General features: G+C 44.8%; 1 protein-coding gene across 1 annotated transcript in view; it reads left to right on the forward strand.

Moving 5' to 3' along the window:
* SLC13A3 (solute carrier family 13 member 3) overlaps positions 1-11587 on the forward strand; it is a 39679-nt gene extending 28092 nt beyond the window's left edge. The window contains exons 8-13 of the mRNA XM_030533629.1: positions 16-120; positions 1190-1287; positions 2159-2271; positions 2606-2767; positions 5312-5449; positions 9936-11587. Coding sequence (XP_030389489.1) covers positions 16-120; positions 1190-1287; positions 2159-2271; positions 2606-2767; positions 5312-5449; positions 9936-10121 — 802 coding nt within the window. The 3' untranslated portion in view covers positions 10122-11587. The remainder of the gene's footprint in view (positions 1-15; positions 121-1189; positions 1288-2158; positions 2272-2605; positions 2768-5311; positions 5450-9935) is intronic.
* The last annotated feature ends 11184 nt before the right edge of the window (positions 11588-22771 follow it).

Raw genomic sequence — 22771 nt, forward strand, 5'->3', positions numbered from 1 at the left:
CTCCTTACACCTTAGGTTTGCAGAACAGGCAGTTCTCTTCCTCTTCTGCTTGTTTGCAATCCTGCTGTTCTCCCGGGACCCAAAATTCATCCCAGGCTGGGCAAGTTTATTCACTCCTGGGTAAGATTCTATTTTCAATCCATTGTAACATTTTTTTCAATAGTATTTTCAGGCATTTGAGATCCATGGGTTTTCCATAGTCCTTGTTTATACTGTTGTCCAAGTTTCATGGAGTAAATGGAGCTCTAGAACCATTTTATTTGTTTTTGTTTCCAAGAGGAGGTAGTGGAAGCCCAGTGGGATGTTAATATTGAAAATGCTCACGGCCTGAGCTCTGGGAATGTTGCCTATTGATACATTTAGGGCCAAGTCCTGAAGTCTTTGGACAGGCCATTGATTTCAGTGGGGGTTTGGGCTGAATAAAGGCTGCAAGAGTTCACCCCTTAGTGTTTTTCTCTCTGCATTGCAACCTTTTCTTTGCTGTGACATCCATGTGAAGACAAAGATGAAGAACCATAAAGGCAATAATAGTAATACTCACAGAAAGAGCGTGAATTGTTTCTGCACAGAAAAGAGCCCAGCTCTGTTTTTCCAGGGACACAGTTCAACAGACTATTCATATTCAGAAAAGGCGTTCACCACATGCTCGGCTCTAATGGGAATCAAGTACATACTTCACGGATTAATTTTGTTCCCAATATTTTACAGTTACTTAAAGTTAAAGCTTAAATGCTTTGCTAAATTGGGGCCTAGAGTTTTTATATCACGCTCTTCATTTTAGAAGCTGAGCATTTTACAAAGAGATCATAACCGAAAAAGGCCAATGATCTGATTTTTCTACTTCCCCGCAACCAGCTTAGGCAATCTCCCCAGACCTCCATAGTCAGTATTCTTCTCACATACTCTATCAAACGGAAAGCGATTCAGCCATTCGAGCAGCCAGCACTGCCACCCCCTCCTATTTTCTTTAAAACTAGGTTTTTGTGTTTTCAGTGTCTCTGATCAGTTTTCTAAACGAGTCACAGCCAATCTTAGACACATAGCTCAGAAGGGAATTAAAAAAAAAATCATGAACAATGAGTGGTGTTGATGCAAAATCCTAATCCTCTTTGGTAAATCCCAATTTTTGTAAACTTTACAAATCTCAAGACTTTTGCTGCTTACAAATGTTTCTGCTCCTCCTGGACAGGTTTGTCTCAGATGCGGTTACTGGAGTCGCCATAGTGACCATACTGTTCTTCTTCCCTTCACAAAGACCATCCTGTAAATGGTGGTTTGACTTAAAAGGTAGGTTGTAAGCCCCTCTGTCTCCTTCTTCTGTGTTCACACTGCAGGAGCTCAGCACATAATAGTAAGGCAGGGTACTCAATCAGCAGGTAGGGGATAACATTTTGAAAAGCACCTATGTCCCATTGACTTTCGATGAGACTTAGGCAACGAAGTACTTGAGTCACTTATGAAAATGTTACCCATATGGCTATGGCCACCTTCATCTTTAACTGGAGGTGCAGCCTGTGCAGCCCATGGGGCTCATCTCACAGCAAAGCAGCACTGGCTCTGGCCTATTGTCACAAAATGAAAGCAACTGCCATTATGTCATTTCATGCAAATTAGGTGTTGCCTTCAGGCTGTGGCAAGTTGCTCCTCAGACTCCCATTGGGAGAAATGTGGTTGTCCGTAGTTCACAGAACATGACAGCCCTACCAGTTTACCTTTCCATGTGACACAAGAATAGAGTTCTTATTCAGAAGTGACCTTCTGGGGGAGACACAGCAATTTCCTTCCTAGAAAGCTCCTCCCACTTTGAGCTGCAGGTAGAAAATTAATACGGTGATGAACTTGTCCACAAGATTACAAATGTCAGAAAACTTCCTCCTGTCGTAATCTGCCGGATGTCAGAAAGGAGAATATCTATGTTTATTACACCAAGGAAATTGTCCTTTATGTTATTAAAAAAACAGCTGAGAAAAAGCTCAAGAAAACCTTAATTGCTAGAACTTTTTTGCTGCCTGTTTAATTGAAATTGAAATATCCATGTGTTTGTTATTAAGTGATCATCAGCTAACTTGGACAGCAGTGAATAACGTAGCTATTTTATCAGATGACAAGTTATTTGTTAATCTCTGTGTGTGTGTTTCGTGGGGATCTCTTTCTCTAGCATCAAACACTGAGAATGTGCCTTTGCTGTCTTGGAGAAGGGCCCAAGAGACTGTACCTTGGAACATTATCTTGCTGCTCGGTGGAGGATTTGCCATGGCAAAAGGATGCGAGGTAGTTTTTGGAGTGATGCCCATCATCAATGTTACTTTTGTGTCATTCTACTTTATGCCCATGGTTTTTAAAAGGGTATCAGTTCGGCTTCTGACTTTGCTCCTGCAATTTTGCACCTGCAGTGTATGGCAGTTGAGTGACTGGATTTGACATCTAAGGGCTATAACATGCCCCCCTCCCCCGCCACCCCCACAGGGTGGCTGCGTTTCAGAGGTGGGTGGGCAAAGTGATCTCCATTTATATGTAGTTTGCAATTCTGTGAAATGATCTGAGTCTTGCATGGAAATCCAGGAGCTCAAATATAAAACCTGCTGCATTTTCTCTCCTGCTGCAGGAGTCAGGCTTGTCTGTCTGGATCGGAGGCCACCTGCATCCCCTGGAGAGCGTGCCGCCAGCGGTGGCTGTCGTGCTTATCACAATAGTGATCGCCTTATTCACAGAGTTTGCCAGCAACACGGCCACAATTATAATCTTCCTGCCTATCCTGGCAGAACTGGTAAGATACGTCACCATGTTGGGGCCAGCTCTGACCCCTTTGTGGTCTCTCTCAGTGCACACTCTTAGGTGTTAGGCCTTGTGCCTTTACCTTGTCTGGGATGGAAGCCCCGAATTCTCCCATTATCAGACCAGGCCCTGCTCTACAGGTCCTTATGTACCAGTGTGATGACTCAGCAGGCCTGACTGGGTTCAGCCCCTGCAGTTCTTCCTTTTGGGGGCTTGTGCCCTGTGGTGGCCACAGTGACAGACAGACTTGTCTGAACAGCAGGAACAAAGCAGAACATAAGAGAACAAGGATTTTAACATGACAAAAAGTCTCCTGCATGTCTATCTTCCCCTAAGCCCTACCACCCTGTAGGTGTGGATCAGGCAGGTTTTGCTACATCTGTCCCCCTTGGCAAAACAAGTCTGGTGACTTTGTCTGGAGCCTGGATGTAGCATCTTCACAATTCAATAGCTCCAGGCATTGTCTCTTAATGATCCCACTGTGTTATGTATCAAGAGTCATAGTGTTGCCATCCTATTGGTTTCCTAACAACCCTGCTATTAACCAATAACCCAGTATAGCCACGCTGTAACTATCCTGATAACCAGGTCACATACAGAATTCACAAATTACTGCAGTCAGCCTCATGTGCTTCACAGTCTAGGTACCCTGTGAAAACATTTTCCTCTATTGCCGCAACCCGGCCTTCATCAGCTGCAGAAGATGCGCTAGTCATCTGAGCAGCCATGGGGTCACCTCACTCCTCTGCATACTAGGCCCAGTAGTCTCCAGGATCTCAGCTGGCCCATCCAGCTGTGTAGAATTATGACCAGGGTCACTGGAGGAGCTATACTGAGACTGCAGAGTCAGGGCAAATGGTAAAGAATAGGTCAGAGATCCCCCAAACTGGTGGTTTATTCTATAATTAGATTTCACCAAGCTAGTAACCAAACAGTTCCTGTAATACCTTACTGATTACTAAGAAGCCAAAATACAGTTCTCTTTAAGCAATCCAGCCTTGGCTCCCACCCTGACAGCCAACTCTAATATAGTGAGAGTTAGCAAAAACCTTATTCACCGTAAATAAAGTTCTACTAAGAGACTGGACACATTACCCACTAGGTCAATGAATATTTTAGATCTCACCCAAATACATGCTTATAGCCAATCTTTATTCATTAAGATTTATTAATAAAAAGAAAAGACAGAGAGTTGCTGTGGTTAAAAGATCATTCAACGTACAAATATGAATAAAGTTCTTAGGTCAGTTGCATAGCAGAGATGGTGAGGTGGCTGCTTTGTAAAAAGCCTCCTGTAATCAATTAAAAAGGCTATAGTCCAATAGGCAGTTCTTGTGCAGAGTTTGTTCAAATTCTTCCATGAAAAGTACAAGATTAATCCACAGTAGACCTGGGGACCTCAGTCTTACAGGCTTAGATTTTCCCCGTCAAAGTTTAAGCAGATCTGAGAGAGCAAGCATCAGATGTGAAACTTCCTTTATAGCTTGAAGCAAGTCGTGTTCACAGCAAGGCTTCTTTGGTTGAAGAATAGGTAATGTATATTGTTGCTTTGAAGCTAATCTCTCATTCCTAGGCATACATGGGTAGCTAGTTGCCTTCATGAGCATAGGGCAATTAACCATCAAACAGCTTACAGGTCATTTACTATAAATTTCAAAGATAAATGAAAGAATAATATTATTGCACCATAAGTTTCATCTAAATTATAATATCCCCTTTTGACCTCTGAATCCATAGAATACTGTCGTAATGAATCATTAAAGCCAGGAACCGAATTTTAGCATCTACAAGCTAATTAGATCACGTTAAACCTCTAACAAGGTAAACATACACAAATACAACTAGAATCTGTTCTTGATTCTCTAACAATACAGGCCTCCATTTCAAGAACTGTAGTCTATTTATCACGCCTGTGCTAACAATCTATAAGGAATGGACCTTTATACAATTTCACTACTCTTCTAATATGGCGTTAAGAGTTGGTTTTGGGTCACTCAGCCTTCTGGTCGCTTAACCCTCACTGGCTCAGCCCCACAGGGGTCTATGTGCTCCCTGAGGCCATTTAAAGAGACCTCAGGTTTTAGTCAACCAATAGTTTTGCGATGTTGTGTATTCAAGTGGTTAGAAAAGGCAGCCGGGAGCCAGAATTATTGGTGTCCATTTCAAGCTCTGCCACCGACCTGCTGTCTGACCCTGGGCAAGTCACTGCCTCGCTCTGTGCCTCAGTTTCCCTATCTGTGAAATGGGGTTAACAACACCTGCACGCTTCACAGGGAGCTTACAAGGCCTGCTTAGTGTATTGGACTGTTTGGAAACAAGATGCTAAAGGAGTGTAAGTACATGCTGCACAACAGATTAATATTAATCTTTAAAAATGTTCTTAGCAATAGAACAGCAGGATATTCTATTATAAAGGACAGATCACTGAGTTCTGCTAGGGCCAGTGCTATAATTATTTGCATTCTTAGATGTAGCTCCATTGTAGCTCAGAACCCCTAATGTACAGTGTTATATTTTTACATTTTGTTCTTTTAAGGCAATTCGTCTGAAAGTAAATCCCCTGTATTTAATGATACCAGGAACTATAGGATGCTCATACGCTTTCATGCTGCCAGTCTCCACGCCCCCGAACTCAATTGCATTTTCTTCTGGACACTTGATGGTCAAAGATATGGTAAGTTTTTTTATGTACAGAAATCACTGGAGACACAATCATTTAGATGAAGAGTTTTTAGGACAATAATTTTGAGATATGTTACCAAATCAGAGTGTTGTAAAAATAAAATCACAAAGATCAGTTTGAGCATCCCAAGCTAAATTTCCCAGTAGACCTTGGTCAAAGTCACCATCTGTATGTGAAGGGTATGTTACTACATTCCTTTTAATTGGTTAACTGGATCTACTGCCAGTGGTGTCTGATGTAAATGCTGGCTGAATCAACTGCACTAGAATATTTTAGTCTTTTCTGATCTGGAAGGAATTATTTGACATAATAGGCTTGGAGCAATCACCCAGGCAATTCCCATTCAGGAAGATGATAGAGGGAAACAGAGAGAGAGGAAAGACAGAAGAGTCTAGGAGAGCCAGAAAGCTACAATATGAAGCTCTCCAAGCGAGCAGCAAAATCAATGTCTCTCAAAACTCAACAGGAAACATGTATATGAATTCTCAGATGTGCTGTCAAGTTCTTTATGGAGACTAAATGTACAGCCTGTATAACAATGACCCTCACTAATGAAGAGACATGCTATTTCCTAAACAAAGAGTCACTAAGAAACGAGCTACTTCTCCTTTTGATTTTACTATTAAGTTTGTTTTGCTTTGTTTTCCTGTCAGGTATTTTCTTGTTGGCATTTAAAAAAACAAACAAACTTCTTATTAAGGCAAAGTTACAATAGAGTGTTTACATCCTACACTGTACATTACTATTAGTTTTTTAATGTAGATCCTTACATTAAAGAGCACCAAGGGAATGTTTTCAATTCACTGGGCAGAAGAGCTTGACCACAAAACTCCTATGAATGTCCATCGGGGTCAATTTACTACATCTCCATGCTCCAGACTGAGCATATGTCCCCTTATATAACTCCTCACCTGTGGTCTGTGGACCCTAATGCAACGTTTTGATGACTTGCAGAATAAAACATTTTTGTAAGTAATGGCTGAGGAGGGAGATAGTCACATAGGGGAAAGGATCTCCCTCTTATAGGTGCAATCATTCAGAGCTGGTTAGAATTCACATGAAGATGGCTCAGACGTTCTTCCCCAGGCTGTAGCGTTTATGTGGTGATGGCCACACTAAGTGACTCTCATACCATTTTCATTCTCATACCATTCTCACACTCTTATCCTCAAGGCCAGTGAACATGAGCAGAAATCACTAGACCTGTTCGGTAGGAACCTAGTCCTATGTGATTCTGCAGTGTAGTAGGTTGGTTTGGAGATCACTGGTACTAGCTGCTAAGTTGGTTTGGCTACCAAGGGCCTCAGCCCACACCCCAGTGCTTCTCAGCATTTGCACAAGCACTAAGTAAATGAGGACATGAGAACTGGGGAGAAAAGAGCAGGCCTGTTTTCAGTTTCCTCAGAAGAGAAAGATTACTGGAAATGCACCAAGAAGGGGATTGAATGTTACAGAACATCTTGGTGTGCAGAAGGGCAAGGAGAACACTCAGCGAAAAGCAAGGAGGTGATGAGGAATTGGGTAGGCTTCTCTCAAGATTCCTCCCCATTTTCCTCTCCTTACATCTTCTTACCCCAGAGTTGCAGTTACTCCTCTCCAGGAGTCAGGCTAGACACAGCTACTTCCAAAGCCCATCTACACTGTTTTGTACCTCAGCCAGAGGGGATTGCTGGAGAATGACCTGAGGCAATCGCCTTCCCACAGGCTGAGCTTAACATCACTTACAGCCTCTGCCAGCCTGAAAAGTGAGAATCTGTGACCAGAACCTAGTTTGTCCTGTTGGAAGCCCATAGCATTGCCAGGAATCCTGCCCTGAGTGTGTGAAATCCAGACAACAATGGGATTTACTACTTTGCTTAAGGTCTCATTGTTCTGCAGCAGGAGGTGAGTGTTCTCATGATCCCATCCATGCTCACAGCACTGGATTCAGCAACTGCCATGGCTGAGCTTATGCTTGGGAAACCCAGTTGCTTTTATAGTCCACACTAAATGTGAAGGTCTCTGTCCAGCTCATTAGTGACTGGTCCACATGTGATGTTAATGAATCTGCAAAAACCACCCACTAGAAGACTTAGTCCTTTAAGATCAGGTGGTAGAGGCTTGTGCTTTATACAGTCCACCAGGAGTACAGGAAGAGCAGTCGGGGGAGGATGGGCAGATTCTCTAGTTTATTGCATTTCAAGACAAAAGAGTGGGTGTTTTGAGGAAACCACATTCTTGCTGAAAGGTCAGGTTGACTGGATGTCAACTTGATTCCTAATCTGTGTCCCTCCTTGCACAAGATCATTGTGCTCCAGTGGAAGCCTGAGCAGAGGAATCCACGTGGGGGCAAGTCAGGTTACACACTAGGGTAGTCCTACTCCTTTAGCGGCAGAACCGCTCAATGACTTTGCACACCTGCTCTCTGGTTCTCAAAACCAGTGTAACAAAAGGATCGGATGTGGGCAGAGAATAAATATGGCCTTAAGCATGACCCTCGTTGTGCTAATGAGGCACTTTAAGCAACTCACTCTCCTCTCTGGCCTTGGTGCTCAGACAGTAGCACTCATTAATACAGGGTTGGGGTCCTCTGTGCCCCCCACATCTTGTTCAGCAAATTTTACCTTGTGGTAATATGTGCCGCGCTCCATCCTGTATAGGATCAATCCTTAAGGCTCTGCAACAGTGGCTGTTGCATGCAATGAGATGAGGTTCATTTTTCCTATTGGAAGCCATGGGAATCTGGCTGCCTGGGAGCCAGAGAGTGAAGGGCAAGTGTCAAAGTAGTTAAAGAAGAGGAACTTCAGAGATTAAAAGATTCACGTTGCTGAGCAGGGATCTGATCTTACACTCTTATGTTTAACTATGCTGCTCACTCACCAACCAGCGGGGCAGGTGGAATAAGAGGAAACCAAGTTTATGTGCATGCCCCCGGGTCTATGGCTCAGCTGAGAAGTTGGAATTTTATCTATGGGAGGGGCTGATAGTTATTTTTAGGGTTGGCTCAGTTTAGAGACTGTCACCCTTAATCACATCCCCTTTAACTTAATTTGAAATGATAGAAACCCAGTTTGCTCCAATTCTTGTTGACAGGTCAGCTTGCCTGGATGTCGACTTGTTTCCCAAGCTTGTGTCCTGCTCTTGGCTGGCCCCAGGAAGAAGCAAGTTTTATGACTTTGCTGTGATGTTCTGTGACTATGGAATGAAAGTGCAATTTGTGAATGTCCCTTTCAGTGGCACAGGCTTACCCAATATCCTCAACGTACTTAGCCCAACGGAGTTCAGCATTCCTTCACATCCTCTAACTTTCTTTCGCCCCACTCTACCCCAACCTCTTTACGGTTAAAAAGTGTGATGACATGCCTTCTTCTGGAGCTGCTAAAATAGCATCTGGCCATTCAAGCCTGTTCTCTCTCTCCCTTTGTACACCACCCGTTGCCTTGGTTCAGACTGAGGTTTAACAGTTGCCATGGTTGTATGAGTTTGTGCCTTTGCACTGAGTGAAGTGAGAGTCAGTTGCTTTGGAAACAGTGAGTCAAGTCCTGAGGCTCCTTCTCAGTTTTACTTAGGCTGAAGCCAATTTGAATTTTGCCTGAGTGAAAACTGAACAAAGGCTTTGGGAGAAGGTCTGACTCCTTTTGAAACTCAGCTGTTTATCAACTCAAGCTCCTGGTGTCTTTGCATATTGGTAAGGGGCTCTGGTGGTTTTCTTTTCTAACTGCTGCTGCACACCTAACCTTTGATTATTAATTTTATTCAGCTTTCACTCTTTGCCTCCATATTGCTGTAGCTTTACAGAACTGTTTGTTCAGATTAATGGGCTAAAAATGTCTGTGGTTTCACTCATTCCCTGAATGTGGACACTGATTGTATTACAGACAGGGGCTTAAAGACAGAAAGTGCTTTTTAATCCACAGACTCTTTAAGTTGGATTCTCAGTTCCCTGATGCTCGGTTAGCGTGTAAGAGAATCCTTTCCTTCTGCAAAAGAACCTTAAAACAAGCACATACACACTCCATTTACTGAGATGTTAGAGATGCTTTTCCAAAGCCCGATCCTGAAAAGTTCTGAACACCTACTGTTCTCAGTGAATACAGCAATGGAAGCTGCATGTACTCCATGCCTCTCTCTGGCCCTGATCCTGCACCAATAATGGCTAAACTTTCATTTATACCACTGGCACAGGATCAGGCCCCAATTCACCAATGTGTCTGAGCTCGTGTTAAGTATGAGAACAGTTTTGTGGACTACTCATGTGCTTAAAGTTAACCATGTGCTAACGCTCATGTGCTTGGATGGATGAGGACCTAAGTCAGCATTTGGGAGTGGGGTCCCTGGCTTGAGAAAATCCAGTTGAAATGTTAATTAAACTCCTCTTTGTTGTAATGGACGTTCATGTGCAGTCAGTCCTCAGGGCAGGCCAGCGTGGTTCCTTGCTTCACATGCTCAGGATTTCCAGGCTAAATCCATGTATAATGTATCTGCATTTCTTTCACAGGCGAGAACTGGGCTGCTCATGAATCTTATGGGTGTTCTGCTGCTTAGCTTGGCTATAAACACATGGGCCAAGAGCATCTTCCAGCTGGGCACCTTTCCTGCGTGGGCCAACATCCATGGAGAGAACATCACGTCCCTCTTGTTGGATGTAAAGAATGTTACTTTAAGCTCGCTAAATAAAATATGAACAAAGCCAGGTCATAGGTGGGACTCACTCACTTAGGACTGGGGCACTGGAATGGCCAGAGTGTACGCAAAGGACAAAGGCCATGTTGCTGCTCACATTGCACAGGACTTTCCATTCATTTTATTTTATTTTTATAAATATTACTCATTGTCATGACATAATTTTTGGGGTGAGGATGTTGGATGATTTGGCTCCTCCCCCACAGATATCTATCAGCCAGTTTTAGAAAATGTTGTTCTTCATTAGTAGAGGTGTATTAAATGGATCACCAAGTAAGTCTCTAACATTTCCAGGGTAAATGCCACTCCTGGTGAAATCTATGGGAGTTTTGCTGTTAACTTCAATGGGCTAGTTTCTGATACCCTAACTCACACTGGATGGTATCCTTACTTCCATGAGAGAAGTCAATGGGACCATTTCAGGTGCTACGCAACTTGGATCAGGGTATCAGAACCAGGCTCAGTGGGGGGCCGTGCTTGATCTCTGTGATTCTAGAACATTTGTTAGGGGTCAAGTTTTCACAAGGATTTCACAAGTCATTGCATCATGTAGTATGAAGACTATTTCTTCAGCTTCTTATGACAGGATAATTCAGAAGACTATGACAGTCTTGCCAGAATTTGGTGTATTGCTCCACAGTGGGCAGTTGGTAACAGTAGGCTTCCAAATACATTCATTAGCTTGGGATTTATTTTAAAACCCATGACAATAATTTTCACCAACACTTTTGTACTGACTGGAAAGGCAGAGATTTGTGGCCATGTTCACTCCTGATGTAACTCTGTGTCTATCAGGGGCATCACGCCAGTGGTTTATGTGGCGATTCTTAAATTGGGGAACTTCTTTTAACTGAGGTTTGAGGTGGCCTACTCATGACAATGCAGCTGAGTCACAAGTCAGTGGACTGTTCACAGAGGAATGTTGACATTTTTGCGAAACAGAGTTTGATTCTTTTATCTGATTGCTTGGGTACTTTCAATGAAAGGATTTGCAAATTGAGCATGATTTTCATCACCATTTTATCCAAACACTTGTATTTTGTTTGTGTAAGACTCTGACTATTTAATTAAAGATCAGTATTTGAAACAGATGGGTTGAAAGATGAGGAATCTGATATGGTGCTTTGGGGATGGTTAGCGAGGGAATCCTTGCACTGATTCAGATGTTGGATTCAACTGGCCCAGATTCCCAGCTGGTGTAAACTGGCATAGTGCCAATGGCATTGACAGAAGTAAGCTGACTTACACCAGCTGAGGTCTGGCTCAGTTTTCTCTCGAGTTACTCAAAAGATTCAGTCTCAGCTCTGAGAGCAGACAGGGTAATTTATCCATCAGACCCAATTCTCTCTTTAATCGCAGTTGCTGCTGTTGCTGTGAAAACAATATTGATTACAGCACAGTATCAGGGCTGCCCAGAGGATTCAGGGGGCCTGGGGCAAAGCAATTTCAGGGGCCCCTTCTATAAAAAAAAGTTGCAATACTATAGAATACTATATTCTCGTGGGGGCCCCTGTGGGGCCCGGGGCAAATCGCCCCACTTCTCTGCCCCCCCACCTCCCTGGGCAGCCCTGGGAAAAATAAACATTTAAAAACCTTCTGCATTTCGGCACAAACCCAGTTTTGAGAAACCTTTTTTTCAAGTCACCTTTACAAGGTATCACTGGTTCTCAGCATCAGCTAGTGCTAAAAGGCACTAAAGCTCATTAAAAGGGTTGGACAAATATTTTCTGTCAAAACTTTTTTTGGATTGAAAACTAGGGATTTTTAAAAAGCAGAAAAAAAAACATGGAGATCTTCTGCTTTCCTTCAAAATTTGTTGTGGTTTTTTTTAATTGAAAAGCTGAAATTAGTCTGCCAAAACCTGAACATGGTTTGGGGTTTCAGAAGTGTGTGGCCAAATATTTGCTGCTTGCTGTGTTTGATTGTTTAAAGAAACAATAAAAAAATTCTGCTAAAAAAAAATATCCAAAATTTTTGAACCACTTCAGCTTGTGACTAAATGTCTGAGCCCATCCAGTCAGAGATTTTCCAGGTTTCTGACACTCTGCTTGCTTCCTTGACTCATACCTGTCTCCATAACTTTGGGTTCATTTAGGTTAGAACATAAAAATGGCCATACTGGGTCAGACCAAAGGTCCGGCCAGCCCAGTATCCTGTTTACCGACAGTGGCCCATGGCAAGTGCCCCAGGAGTGAACCTAACAGGTAATGATCAAGTGATCTCTCTCCTGCCATCCAGCTCCACCCTCTGACAAACAGAGGCTAGGGTTACCATTCCTTATCTATCTTGGCTAATGGCCATTAATGGACTTAACCTCCATGAATTTATCTGTTTCCTAGAGACTGGCTCCATGGGTTCCCTTACAAACTAGAGATGGTTAGTTACTGTGGGTTTGTCTTTAATGTAGCTTATGTACATACTCTACGAACTGAGCATTTGAGCTTGTTCCAGAATCTGGGATGAGCCTATGTTGTGAAAACTGAAATGCTAAAAATAGCACATGCATGTGAATGGACACAGGGTGCTAAAATTAAATAAATCCAGGGGGTCTCAAACTGGGGGTTGGGACCCCTCAGGGGTCATGAGGTTATTACTGTGGGTCGCGAGCTGTCAGCCTCCACCTCAAACCCTGCTTTGCCTCCAGCATTTTTAATAGTGTTAAATATATTAAAAAAGTGTTTTTAATTTATAAGGGGTACGGGGGTCACACGCAGAGGTTTCTATGTGAAAGGGGTCACCAGTACAGAAGTTTGAGAACCACTGAATTAACCCCTCTGGAGCATCAGGGAATGCAGGGGCGGGAGTCTCCCTTGGTAGGGTTGGGAAGGAGGTAGGTGGTGTAGGATATTGCTCTTCTCATGTGATCCCTCCCCTCTGGCTCTCTTGGCTCTATCACTGTTAATCTAAAGTGGCTAATTTTAAATGAAGCTACCCTCCCTTGACATGAATCTCCTTATGGCACTGAAATTAAATGTAGACTATAATTTGGTATTTGAGAAGTGAAAGGGATGGTAGCCCTAAGGGAAAAGATAACAGCTTGGCTCTTTGTGTTAAATTGCTGTCTGCAAGCCTCAAACTGCTAAATGAGCTTTAGGGTAGGGAAGGCTGTGCCCCCAAACAGCCTGGCCCTGCTCCCTATCCGACCCCCACCCACTTTCTGCCCCCTGACTGCCCCCCTCAGAATCCCCGACCCATTCTGCTCTTTGTCCCCTGACTCCTCCCCCCTGAGACCCTCCCAACCACCACCTCAGGACCCCATCCCCCCGAACCCCCCCTGCTCCGTCCCCTGACTGCCCCAACCCCTATCCACTTCCCTGCTGAGTCCTGACAGACCCCTAGAATGCCCATGATGCAACCCCCATTCCCCGTTCCCTGATCACCCTCCACAAACCTCTGCTCCCTCCCTGTCCCCTGACTGTCTCCAGGACTCCCTGCCCCTTATCCAATGGCCCCGGCCCTGGCCCGCTTACCATGCTGCTTACCCCTGCCTTCTCCCTCTCCCGGAGCCTCAGTGCACCGTGCCCAGAAGCAGCCCTGGACAGCGCTGCAGCGCCGAGGCTCCAGCGAGACCAGAGCTCGCAGCCCACCCCCTTACCACGAGGCTCTGAGCGGGAGGAGCTCAGACCCCGCTGGAGCCACTCCACTTTAGCTCTGTCCAGGGCTGCTCCTGGACATGGTGCGCTAGGCGCTGGGGGATGGGGGAAGGCAGAGGCGGGGGGGGAGCCTCTGATATTTTCATGGGGGACTCTGTGGGACCCAGGGCCCTGGGGCAAATTGTCCCACTTGCCCCCCACCCCCTGGGTGGCCCTGCATAGTATGAATGTTTCCAGAGGGGTCAAGCTGAAACCGAACATGGGACTCAGCTGATGTTGGGACAAAATCCTCATGATCAGGGAACTTGTACAATCAAATGCATTCATTAGTGTGCCACTGTGTTATGTTTTATCTGTGAAGCCAGGGGAGAAACGTGGGGTTTGAGGCTCCTCCCACTTGCCCCAGTCTCACTCCATTGGCTTCAGTGGAGCTGCTCTTCATGTATGCTGGGGTGAGTGAGAAAAGAGTCTGATTCATTGATGCTCTGCCTGTGTTGCTCCCAGTCTAGTCAGGCCAGGAACCCTGCAGACTCAATGACAATGTCATCCATTTAAGAGTGTGATTAAAGTAAGGCTTTGAAGCTGCATATCTGTGAGCTTGTTGGGCCAGTTTCTGGCTCTGTCAGCCAGAGGTGTATGGTGACAGTGCGGGCATAGAGCAGCAGAGACTGGAGCCATTCTGCATGGGCAGTGGTGGGGAGATGACTTTTGTGGGTACTAGCAGAGTTCATGCAGTGCCACATGCACGACACTACCTGGGGACGTAACGTGGTGCAGCACATGCTGCCCTCAGGGCTGGCGGCAGGTGCTATGCCCCCAGGTTGCCTTGTCAAGGCCTTTTGGGGGCATAGGGTGCTAGCTGGGCCTTGCTTGTGTTCAGGGAGTGCTGTCAACCGCACTGGGCTGCCTCCTCTTGAGCGTTTGCCAGCTGCCGTTGCACCTGCCCTGGAGGAAGCCAAATGCGGCCAGTAGTCGCTATAGTGCCACTTCCTGTACCACATTCCCCGTTCCCAGCCAATGGGAGCTGTGGGGGGTGATGCCTGGAGGCAAGGGCAAAGCAAGGAGCCCTCTGCCTCTCCCCCCTCCCCACAAGGGGCCGCAGGGGAATGGTGCCAGCTGCTTCTGCAGAGTGGCTCGGAGCCCACGGCGCCACGGAGGGCAATCCCACAGGCCGGATCCAAAGCTCTGAGGGGCTGGATCTGGCCTGCGGGCCATAGTTTGCCCGTCCCTGTGCTAGACATCCCATGAAAGCAAGTCACAGGATTTGGGCGCTTTTATAGCACTTTTCATCTGAGAATCTCAAAGTGCTTCACAAATGCATCCTGCCTGTGTCGGTAAGGAAGTACCGATGGGGAAACTGAAGCTAAGTGATTTATCCAGGGTCATCCAGTGGGTCTGTGTCAGACCTGGAAACCAAATGTAGATATCCTGCCTCCAGGTCCTATACTTTAGCCACAGACCATGCTCCCTTCTCTCTCTATCTCTATAATCAGGATACTGCTTTTAGAGCCCAAAAATGTGAGCACCCCTCACAGCTCTGGTGTTTTCTGGTTCAAAACACTCCTGGGAATGTGGGATTATGTAATTCTTCTCCTTTGTAGCCATGTGTGCACCGGTTCTAGAGTAATTGCGCTCTCCTAAAGTCTTATTTCATGGTTTTAAGAGTATCACTAACCATGCAACTGTCTCTTACTTACGTTTGTTATTAGCACCAAAAATCACAATGATTGCATTATACAATTGTATCCACCAATTTACCTCTTCCCAACCCCTGCAGTTTGCATCACTGCCTCATTAGCTGCTAAAAGACTGAGGCCTAAATTATCACATTTGTATATAATCCATCCTGAATTTTAACTCTTAAACCTTCATGTTCATGACTTTCTAAGGTTAATCAGGCCACTGGCAGTTAAGTCCCTTGTAGTTCTCAAGGCTCCTGTTATGTTATGTGACTGAATTGTTGTCGTATTTTCTTTTCTTCATAAGTGACTTTCCAGGACCATCATGATCATTTGACTTAGATTTTCCACACTTTGAACTTGATGAAACACTAGCTGATGTCGAACGTTTGCTTTCTCGTGTCTTTACACTTTCCATTTTCAGCCACTTGTCCGTATTGAGTATACAACAGTTCAAATAAAAATACACTAAGAACGCTAACAAATGAACAAACTAGTAAAGGAGAAGATTCCCTCACGTCTCATTGGAGCAAAACAGCACACTATAGAGAATGACTGAGTATGGACTAACTGCGGGTTGTTAACACCACATTGGCTACAATGATCTTGGTTTCAGCTGATTTGACACGCAAACACTTTGTCTTCTGCCATCAGGGGGATGTGGGGCCAGGGACAAATTAGCCTGAAAGGTGCCCCCCCCTCAAGTATAGCGCATCTCCCCATGCCACTCTGCCCCTCATGCCGCCCAACTTCCCCTGTCTGCCAGAGACAGGGTCCCAGCTGCCGGCCCTGCACTCCATGGAGCTTGGGCTGCTCACCCCACTGGCTGCAGGGCTCTGGCTGCAGCCTTGCACTCCTGGGTTCCAGCTCCTGCCCCTGCACACCCAGAGTCCCTAGGGATGGCTCTGTCCGCCATTACAGATTTTTTTCTGAGACCCCCGATACATTTTGTGAACCCCCCAAGGGTTCACAAACCCGTTTGGGAACCACTGGTCTACCAGCTCTTAGTAACGTTACATGGCACTTAAAACAGAAATTGAAGAAGAATCCTGTAAACAACAGGGAATATTTTAGGGAGTCAGTGTACAGACTGCTGAGTTGGAATTTGTCAGGACAGCAGGGTTAAGATGTTCCAATGCTGTGCCATGAGCTCTTTAATTATGCAAAGTGGTAAAAGCCAAAAGACAGTACCTTTGGCACTGGCAGCACAGCGTTCCTTAATGTCACCATGGAGCATTGGTTCAGCAATGACTCAGAGAGCCGAGCGTCATTTACTGACTCACCACGCTTGATTCCTCCTTAGCTTTTCCTCACAGGTCTTCCATCCAGACACAGACCTAATTGACTTGTGAGATCAAATACATTTGAACACCGAAGTGACATGGCAGCATCTGACCACAAGAGGACACAGTTGCTTCAGATAGGTGAGAAAGACCCCACAACTAACAACAAAATTCATTGCCATGAAGGAAGCTTTGGAAAAGGTTAGGAAAAGTCTGACAGTCATGTTTCTGGCTCATTTTTCAGAGCATATACAACAGGCATATAAAGAAAAGGAAGGAAATCTCAGGTTTTAAATCTGCCCCTGAGCCTTCCGACAGTTATCCCCACTGGCACTTAAATGCATATCTAGATTTATCCATGAATTTTTGCATGTGCGTTAAGAGATCAAGTTATACAATAGTAGGAGGAGAAACAATCCATATACCAACTTTAGCTCAGACACACTCTGGGAGCACAATGAATCAGTTAAGTGGAAGAAGAGTTATATTTATAGAGGGAGTTTTCAGAGTTTAGTATCACAGACTATTAACTTATTTTGTATATGGTCCCTGTTTGACAGAATCTCTTAGGTCCAGACCTTAATGTAACTCCTTGTTTATTTTGGGCCTGAGCCTGCCTCTGTCACTCAGTCACTCTGTGCAGCTAATGAGTCAAATTTGTCATTAGTGCTTTAATTTTCCAGGAGGCAAATACAGAAAGTGGCACAGAAACTATTTACCTATCTTGGGACTGCTCATGTGAGTGCAGGCTGCAGGACTAGTTCCTTTGTTACCACTGGGACCAGGTTACAGTATTTCTACCACCTTCCACAATCCAGCAAGTATTCACCTTCCCCGGTCCACAGGCACCTGCCACAAACAAAGTTACTGAATAATTTGCTGCCCCAGAAGACTGCCTGTCTAGCTTGTAAGACAGGTTCAGTCCAGGTCAGTACACTGGCCTAATGCTAATATTAGCTACCATTCAAATAAAGTAGAAACTAGTTTAATTTTAAAATAGTTCATAATGAGACCTTAACTGATTCTACAGGAGACAATGGTTGGATCTTTGCTCAATCCTTTTATGTTCTGGAAATTGAATTCATATCCTCATGCAAGCAATTCCAAAGGAAGTGCAAAATAAATAACAGCTTCTTTTGTGCTACCCTAATGGCCTGCCCTTCACAGACAGAACAGCTGGATTAGTTCTGTATGCAGCATTCGCTGGCTGGTTTATGCTGTTCACATAATGTCTGAAGCATCGCTAGGAAACCTTTGTGTTACCAGTTGACTGGGGAGCATAGTTACTATAACTACAGTGCAGAACAGCTGGGGTGTAGCTGCTAAACCTGAATTTGCTCTCCCCAGCAAAGGCTCAATTTGCTCTCCCCAGCAAAGGCTCATTAGATGCATGATGCTTTGCAACATATGCTTGTGCTCTATAGAGTTGGTGGGTGTGCCTGTCTTGAGAGGTCTAATGTGCAGCCACTTAAAGACACTAGCATTACGTTAGTTCTTTCTGCAAGGTGACAGTAAAGATGATTTTATCTCAAGTTCTGCACAAATCTATGGTCACAGCCACACAGGAGTGACTTAGGACTCGTCTGCTGGCCCAAGCGGCTGCAGACCTGGAGGATGAGGGCTACAGATAAGTTCCCCTGCATGGGAGAATCCTCTGAATGGCATAAAGCCTCCATAACTCTACTCCACCTTCTACACCCCAGGGTCCTAGCATAGGGGGCATGCCCAGGGAGAAGGAGGCTTGGTCTGGAGGCCATTACAGCTGCCAGACAATTGATGGCATCTGTTATAAAATACATAGCTTTAGGTTGCTCTAAATTACACGGGGGACTGAGTTGGTTCCCTTCTAACCCGTGAAAGCATGAAGAGTGATTTCAGCCACCGTTGCACTTCTCCTTGCAGTTCGGCACTAAGCACAATGCAGATATATTGAAGTCTCTGAGCTGGAGCTGTTAATTGCTCCTGACAGTCACTGTGAATTTATTCCAGCTCTCTCTTTCCTTGTTATCTCTATGGCATCAGTTGTTGTGGGCTCTAGGAGTCTGAATTCTGTTTACACCAGTGCCCTCTGAAAACAGCCTTGGAGCAGGTGATGCAAGAGAATGCACATCAAATGGAAAGAGTTTAACTTAGCATGGCACAGCAGGGCAGACAGCATGTGCAAATTAAACAGCAATTCTCTATTTAAAACATTTTTAATGAGCTTTAACAGTTCGGTGAGCAACCTGTAATTAGCCCAAATCACTTCACGCAGAAGCAGCATTTAATGTGAAACTATCCGGCTGTGATGTATGTTTGCCAGGAAACAGAAATGGCTCCCAATAAACATACAAGCTCTGTATCAAGCCTGATAACCATCAATTCAGGTGCGTAAAGAACCACAGAGAAATGTCACAGTTTGTGCTTTGGCCTGTATCTGCTCTACCAATTGACTAAGGTTTTCTAAAGAAGCGTCACCGTAGCATCTGTGGGAATTCTCTGTCCCTTGAAATCTTTCAGTCAAGCCTGGATGTCTTTCTAAAAGGTCCTCTTTAGCTCAGCCACAAATTATTGGGCTTGATGCAGAAATCACTGGGTGAAATTCTATAGCCTGTGTTAAATGGGAGGTCAGACTAGAAATCATGCTGGGCCCTCCTGGCCTTAAAATCTATTAACCTAAACACTTTACAGATAAATTACATCTGCATTGTAAGATCCCTAAGGCACTAAGGGATCACGGCTCTTCACCTTCCCCTGGTTTTAGGAGGCCGTCCTTGGTCTGGGTGTACAGTGTGGGTGTCCAGCAAGGCGAGGGCAGAGAGAGCTGGATGATGTCATTCTGTGGCAGAAATCCTGTTAGATGTTAATACTGCTCCTTCCACTACGCAATTCTACCCTCCTGCTTGAAGGAGTAAGAACATGCAGTTGTAGCAGGGAGAACTATGAGCTACTAATACGCTGTGCTGTAGTGGGCAAGACTTTGTGCCTAAGCTTGAGTTCAGTGGAGGTGGGTCCCTCTTGCAGATGTCTTCTACCCAAACATGGTTGTTGGGGCCTGTGCCTCCCACATCATCACGTTTCCTCCAGTCCTGATAGGAGGACAGGGATGCATCAGACCTGGTTGTTGTTTGGAGTCATCAGTACATTTTTTGGTTTTTGGTTTTTTTTTGGCATGGAAGGGATGACTGCAGTCTGAAGAAGCAGATGACAGTGGAATCTTGCTATAAACCATTTCCTTAGAAATTGATGATACCTTAAACTTCTGCAGGAGCACAGATACAGAAGATTGTGTGGGAGCTATTTATTTACGGCCACTTTTTTTTCAGTGACAGCCATCACTGCAGTATCTCAGCACTCAAGAGCTGCCCAAGGAAAGTTCGAATCAGGTTTTATGAGTGTCTTCTTTTCTAATTAGATGTAGTCAGCTAATCAGACTGCAACTAAGGGATTGGTCAGCCTGTAAAGGACGTGTAATGTGTTGGGTCGTATCCCTTTAAATAGCTTATGGACCCCTCGTGGAGCACTGTCTTTCAGAAGCCCCCAGAAACCTGCCAAAGCTGCTGCATATATATGTACCTAGGTCCTCCCTGCTGTATATTATTAGTGAACACAGTTATTTGGACTCCACGTGCTTTCTTCACAATACAATAGTGTGAAGAGCAAGAGACTCAACAGGGCCATTTCCAAGGGAGCAGCCATGTGCTCCAGGGAGTGACTAGATGCGGAAGTGGTGAGCACTGGTAAAAGGAGAAGCCACCTAGTGCTTCATCTTCTCCCCACAGCTGGAGCATTACTCTCATACTATGATGAGAGCTAAAAAAGAAAGATAAGAAACGAGGTGAGAAGTCATAAAGAGACAGGAAAGTTTCCTTCTGAAGCACTGTCATTGGACACTGTTGGAAGATAGGATACTGGGCTAGATAGACCATTGGTCTGACCCAGTATGGCGGTTTTTATACTCTTAAAGTCTCATCCTTTCCCAGGGCGATAAAGTAAACATTCAGCTTTACCTCTCTGGGACCTACTACCAATGTTCCCTGGAGTGTGAGTGGGGCTAGGAGGAAATCAGCTGGGCTAGGAGGGGAGCTAATGACTTCCTAACATGCTTTGATTATGGTTGGAAAAATGACCATGTGACTAATTTTCCATCTGACTCAGTGTTGTATTGACTTGCCAGATGTCTTAGGCATTTTCGCAGATAAGCGACAGACAAAAACAAGCTTTTATGCTATAGAGTTAATGCAACTACAGCAAGAGATGAATACATACATAGTGCTCGTGTACTGTGTGATATTACAAACATCAGCGGAGCTTCACAAGGGCCTCTGAAGTTGGGAGGGTAGCACTGGTATCCCCACTTCACAGAGCACGACGCTGACACCCAGAGCATGAGTTGACCAAGGCACAGGGCGTGCCCCTAGCATGACTGGAACTAACAATCAGGACTTGTTGACGCCCCAGTCTCATGCTCTACACCACTAGCCCTCCTGTCCTCCTGAAATATTTCCTATAGCAAGTGGCAAGTGACAATTTTGGGCTTTTATGAGAAATAGTGAGTATGTTTAGAGTAACATGTGATTTAATTTTGCTCATTAATGGAGCTTCTCGAAGAGAAGAAAAAGAACTTGTGGTGGGGGAAAGTCAAGCATTTCAAAGAACCGGACAGTTTTTCACTTTGGATTTTCCATTGAAAACAATGTAAAACATTTCCATGAAAAAATTCAGTGAAAAACACTTTTTGACATTTTCCACAGAAATAAAAGTAGCTTTTATTTACCAGCTCGATTCTATTCTATCCTGATTCTTCTACCACCCTCATCACTGCGCTCTGTGAGCACTTTCCACAGCGCACTGAGCCACGTGGCTCGCATCGGCCGTGCGTGGGCTTCTCAGCCTCTCCCCTGGGTGGGAACGGTGTGTGCAATGGAGTGGTTTGGTTTGGTTTTGAAATGGTCACACTGCGCCATGTTTATCAGACATGGAGAAGGGACGTCAAAGACGAGCACCTTGTACTTGAGGAGATTTGTGATGCTCCCCAGTTTCTGTGGGGGTTAATGCCACAGACTCAGATCAGCCCCAGAGGAAGCTCTGTTTCTTAGAGCCTCCCACACCCCTTACTGGCATTAGCAACTATGCTCTGAGGCACATTTGGAAACGGGCTGCACCATTTGCTGCTGTAGTGGCACAGATCCAGCCTTCCCTGTGCTCCCCCGGAATGTGCTTTACATTCAGTCATGCTGAACAAATGCAGAGTAACTTTTAAAAAAACACAGCCAAGCTAACAATTACCCAAGACAGGGCAACATATGCAGGGAGAAGACCGTACAGGGAAATAAAAGGGACATACTGTGGCCATGGAGTCAGCTGTGGCCATAATAAACCCATCTTTGTAAATGTTAGCGGCTGATGGAAAGTGAGGGATAGGCAGCATTCTGTGTGGCAGGGGGGTGAGATTCTGCATGCTAGTGCCTACCCTAGCTAAGGCAAAACCACCTGACATCCTAAGATGAGATGGGGGGATCCCTCCAAGCAGGTGTTGTCAGGAACAAGAGTAATTAGCAAGAGGAAAAGGAGCCAAAGAGAGCAATTAATTGGCATGGGATAAATGGTACTTTCAGGCTTCTAAGGGGGTATCTCAGAGTTGCAGTATAGTAATATACTGACTGGGGAATAATTTCAGGAATCAAAGCACTGAGGCTCAGTTTCCTACATATGATTCACGGGGCCATTATTTGGTTGGGTCACTAGGGCTTTATAAAAATGTTCACCGATCCTGAAAACGTTGTGAATTTTAGCACCAATTATTATTTGGCTGAAAATGTCCATGATAAATAAATCGTGTTATTCAGCTTAATTTATCCAATCAAGCAACAGAAACAATGCAAATTGCAAATGGTCAATGCAAGCAGTCCCCGAGGCTGAAAATGATCTGCCCAACCTCTCTTGCAAACCTTTTTGAATATCAAGTATATTGGAAGGAAATGACGATCAGCTGATGAGCAATTCACTAACCGGAATCAAAGGGCTTACATTCAGGAACAAACATGATTCAGAGTGAACAGCTCTACCACAGACTCAAGATCGATGACACCTGCTTGGTTCTTTTCAGAGAACTGA

This window comes from Gopherus evgoodei, chromosome 14, assembly GCF_007399415.2.
Source record: "Gopherus evgoodei ecotype Sinaloan lineage chromosome 14, rGopEvg1_v1.p, whole genome shotgun sequence".
Lineage (NCBI taxonomy): Eukaryota > Metazoa > Chordata > Testudines > Testudinidae > Gopherus > Gopherus evgoodei.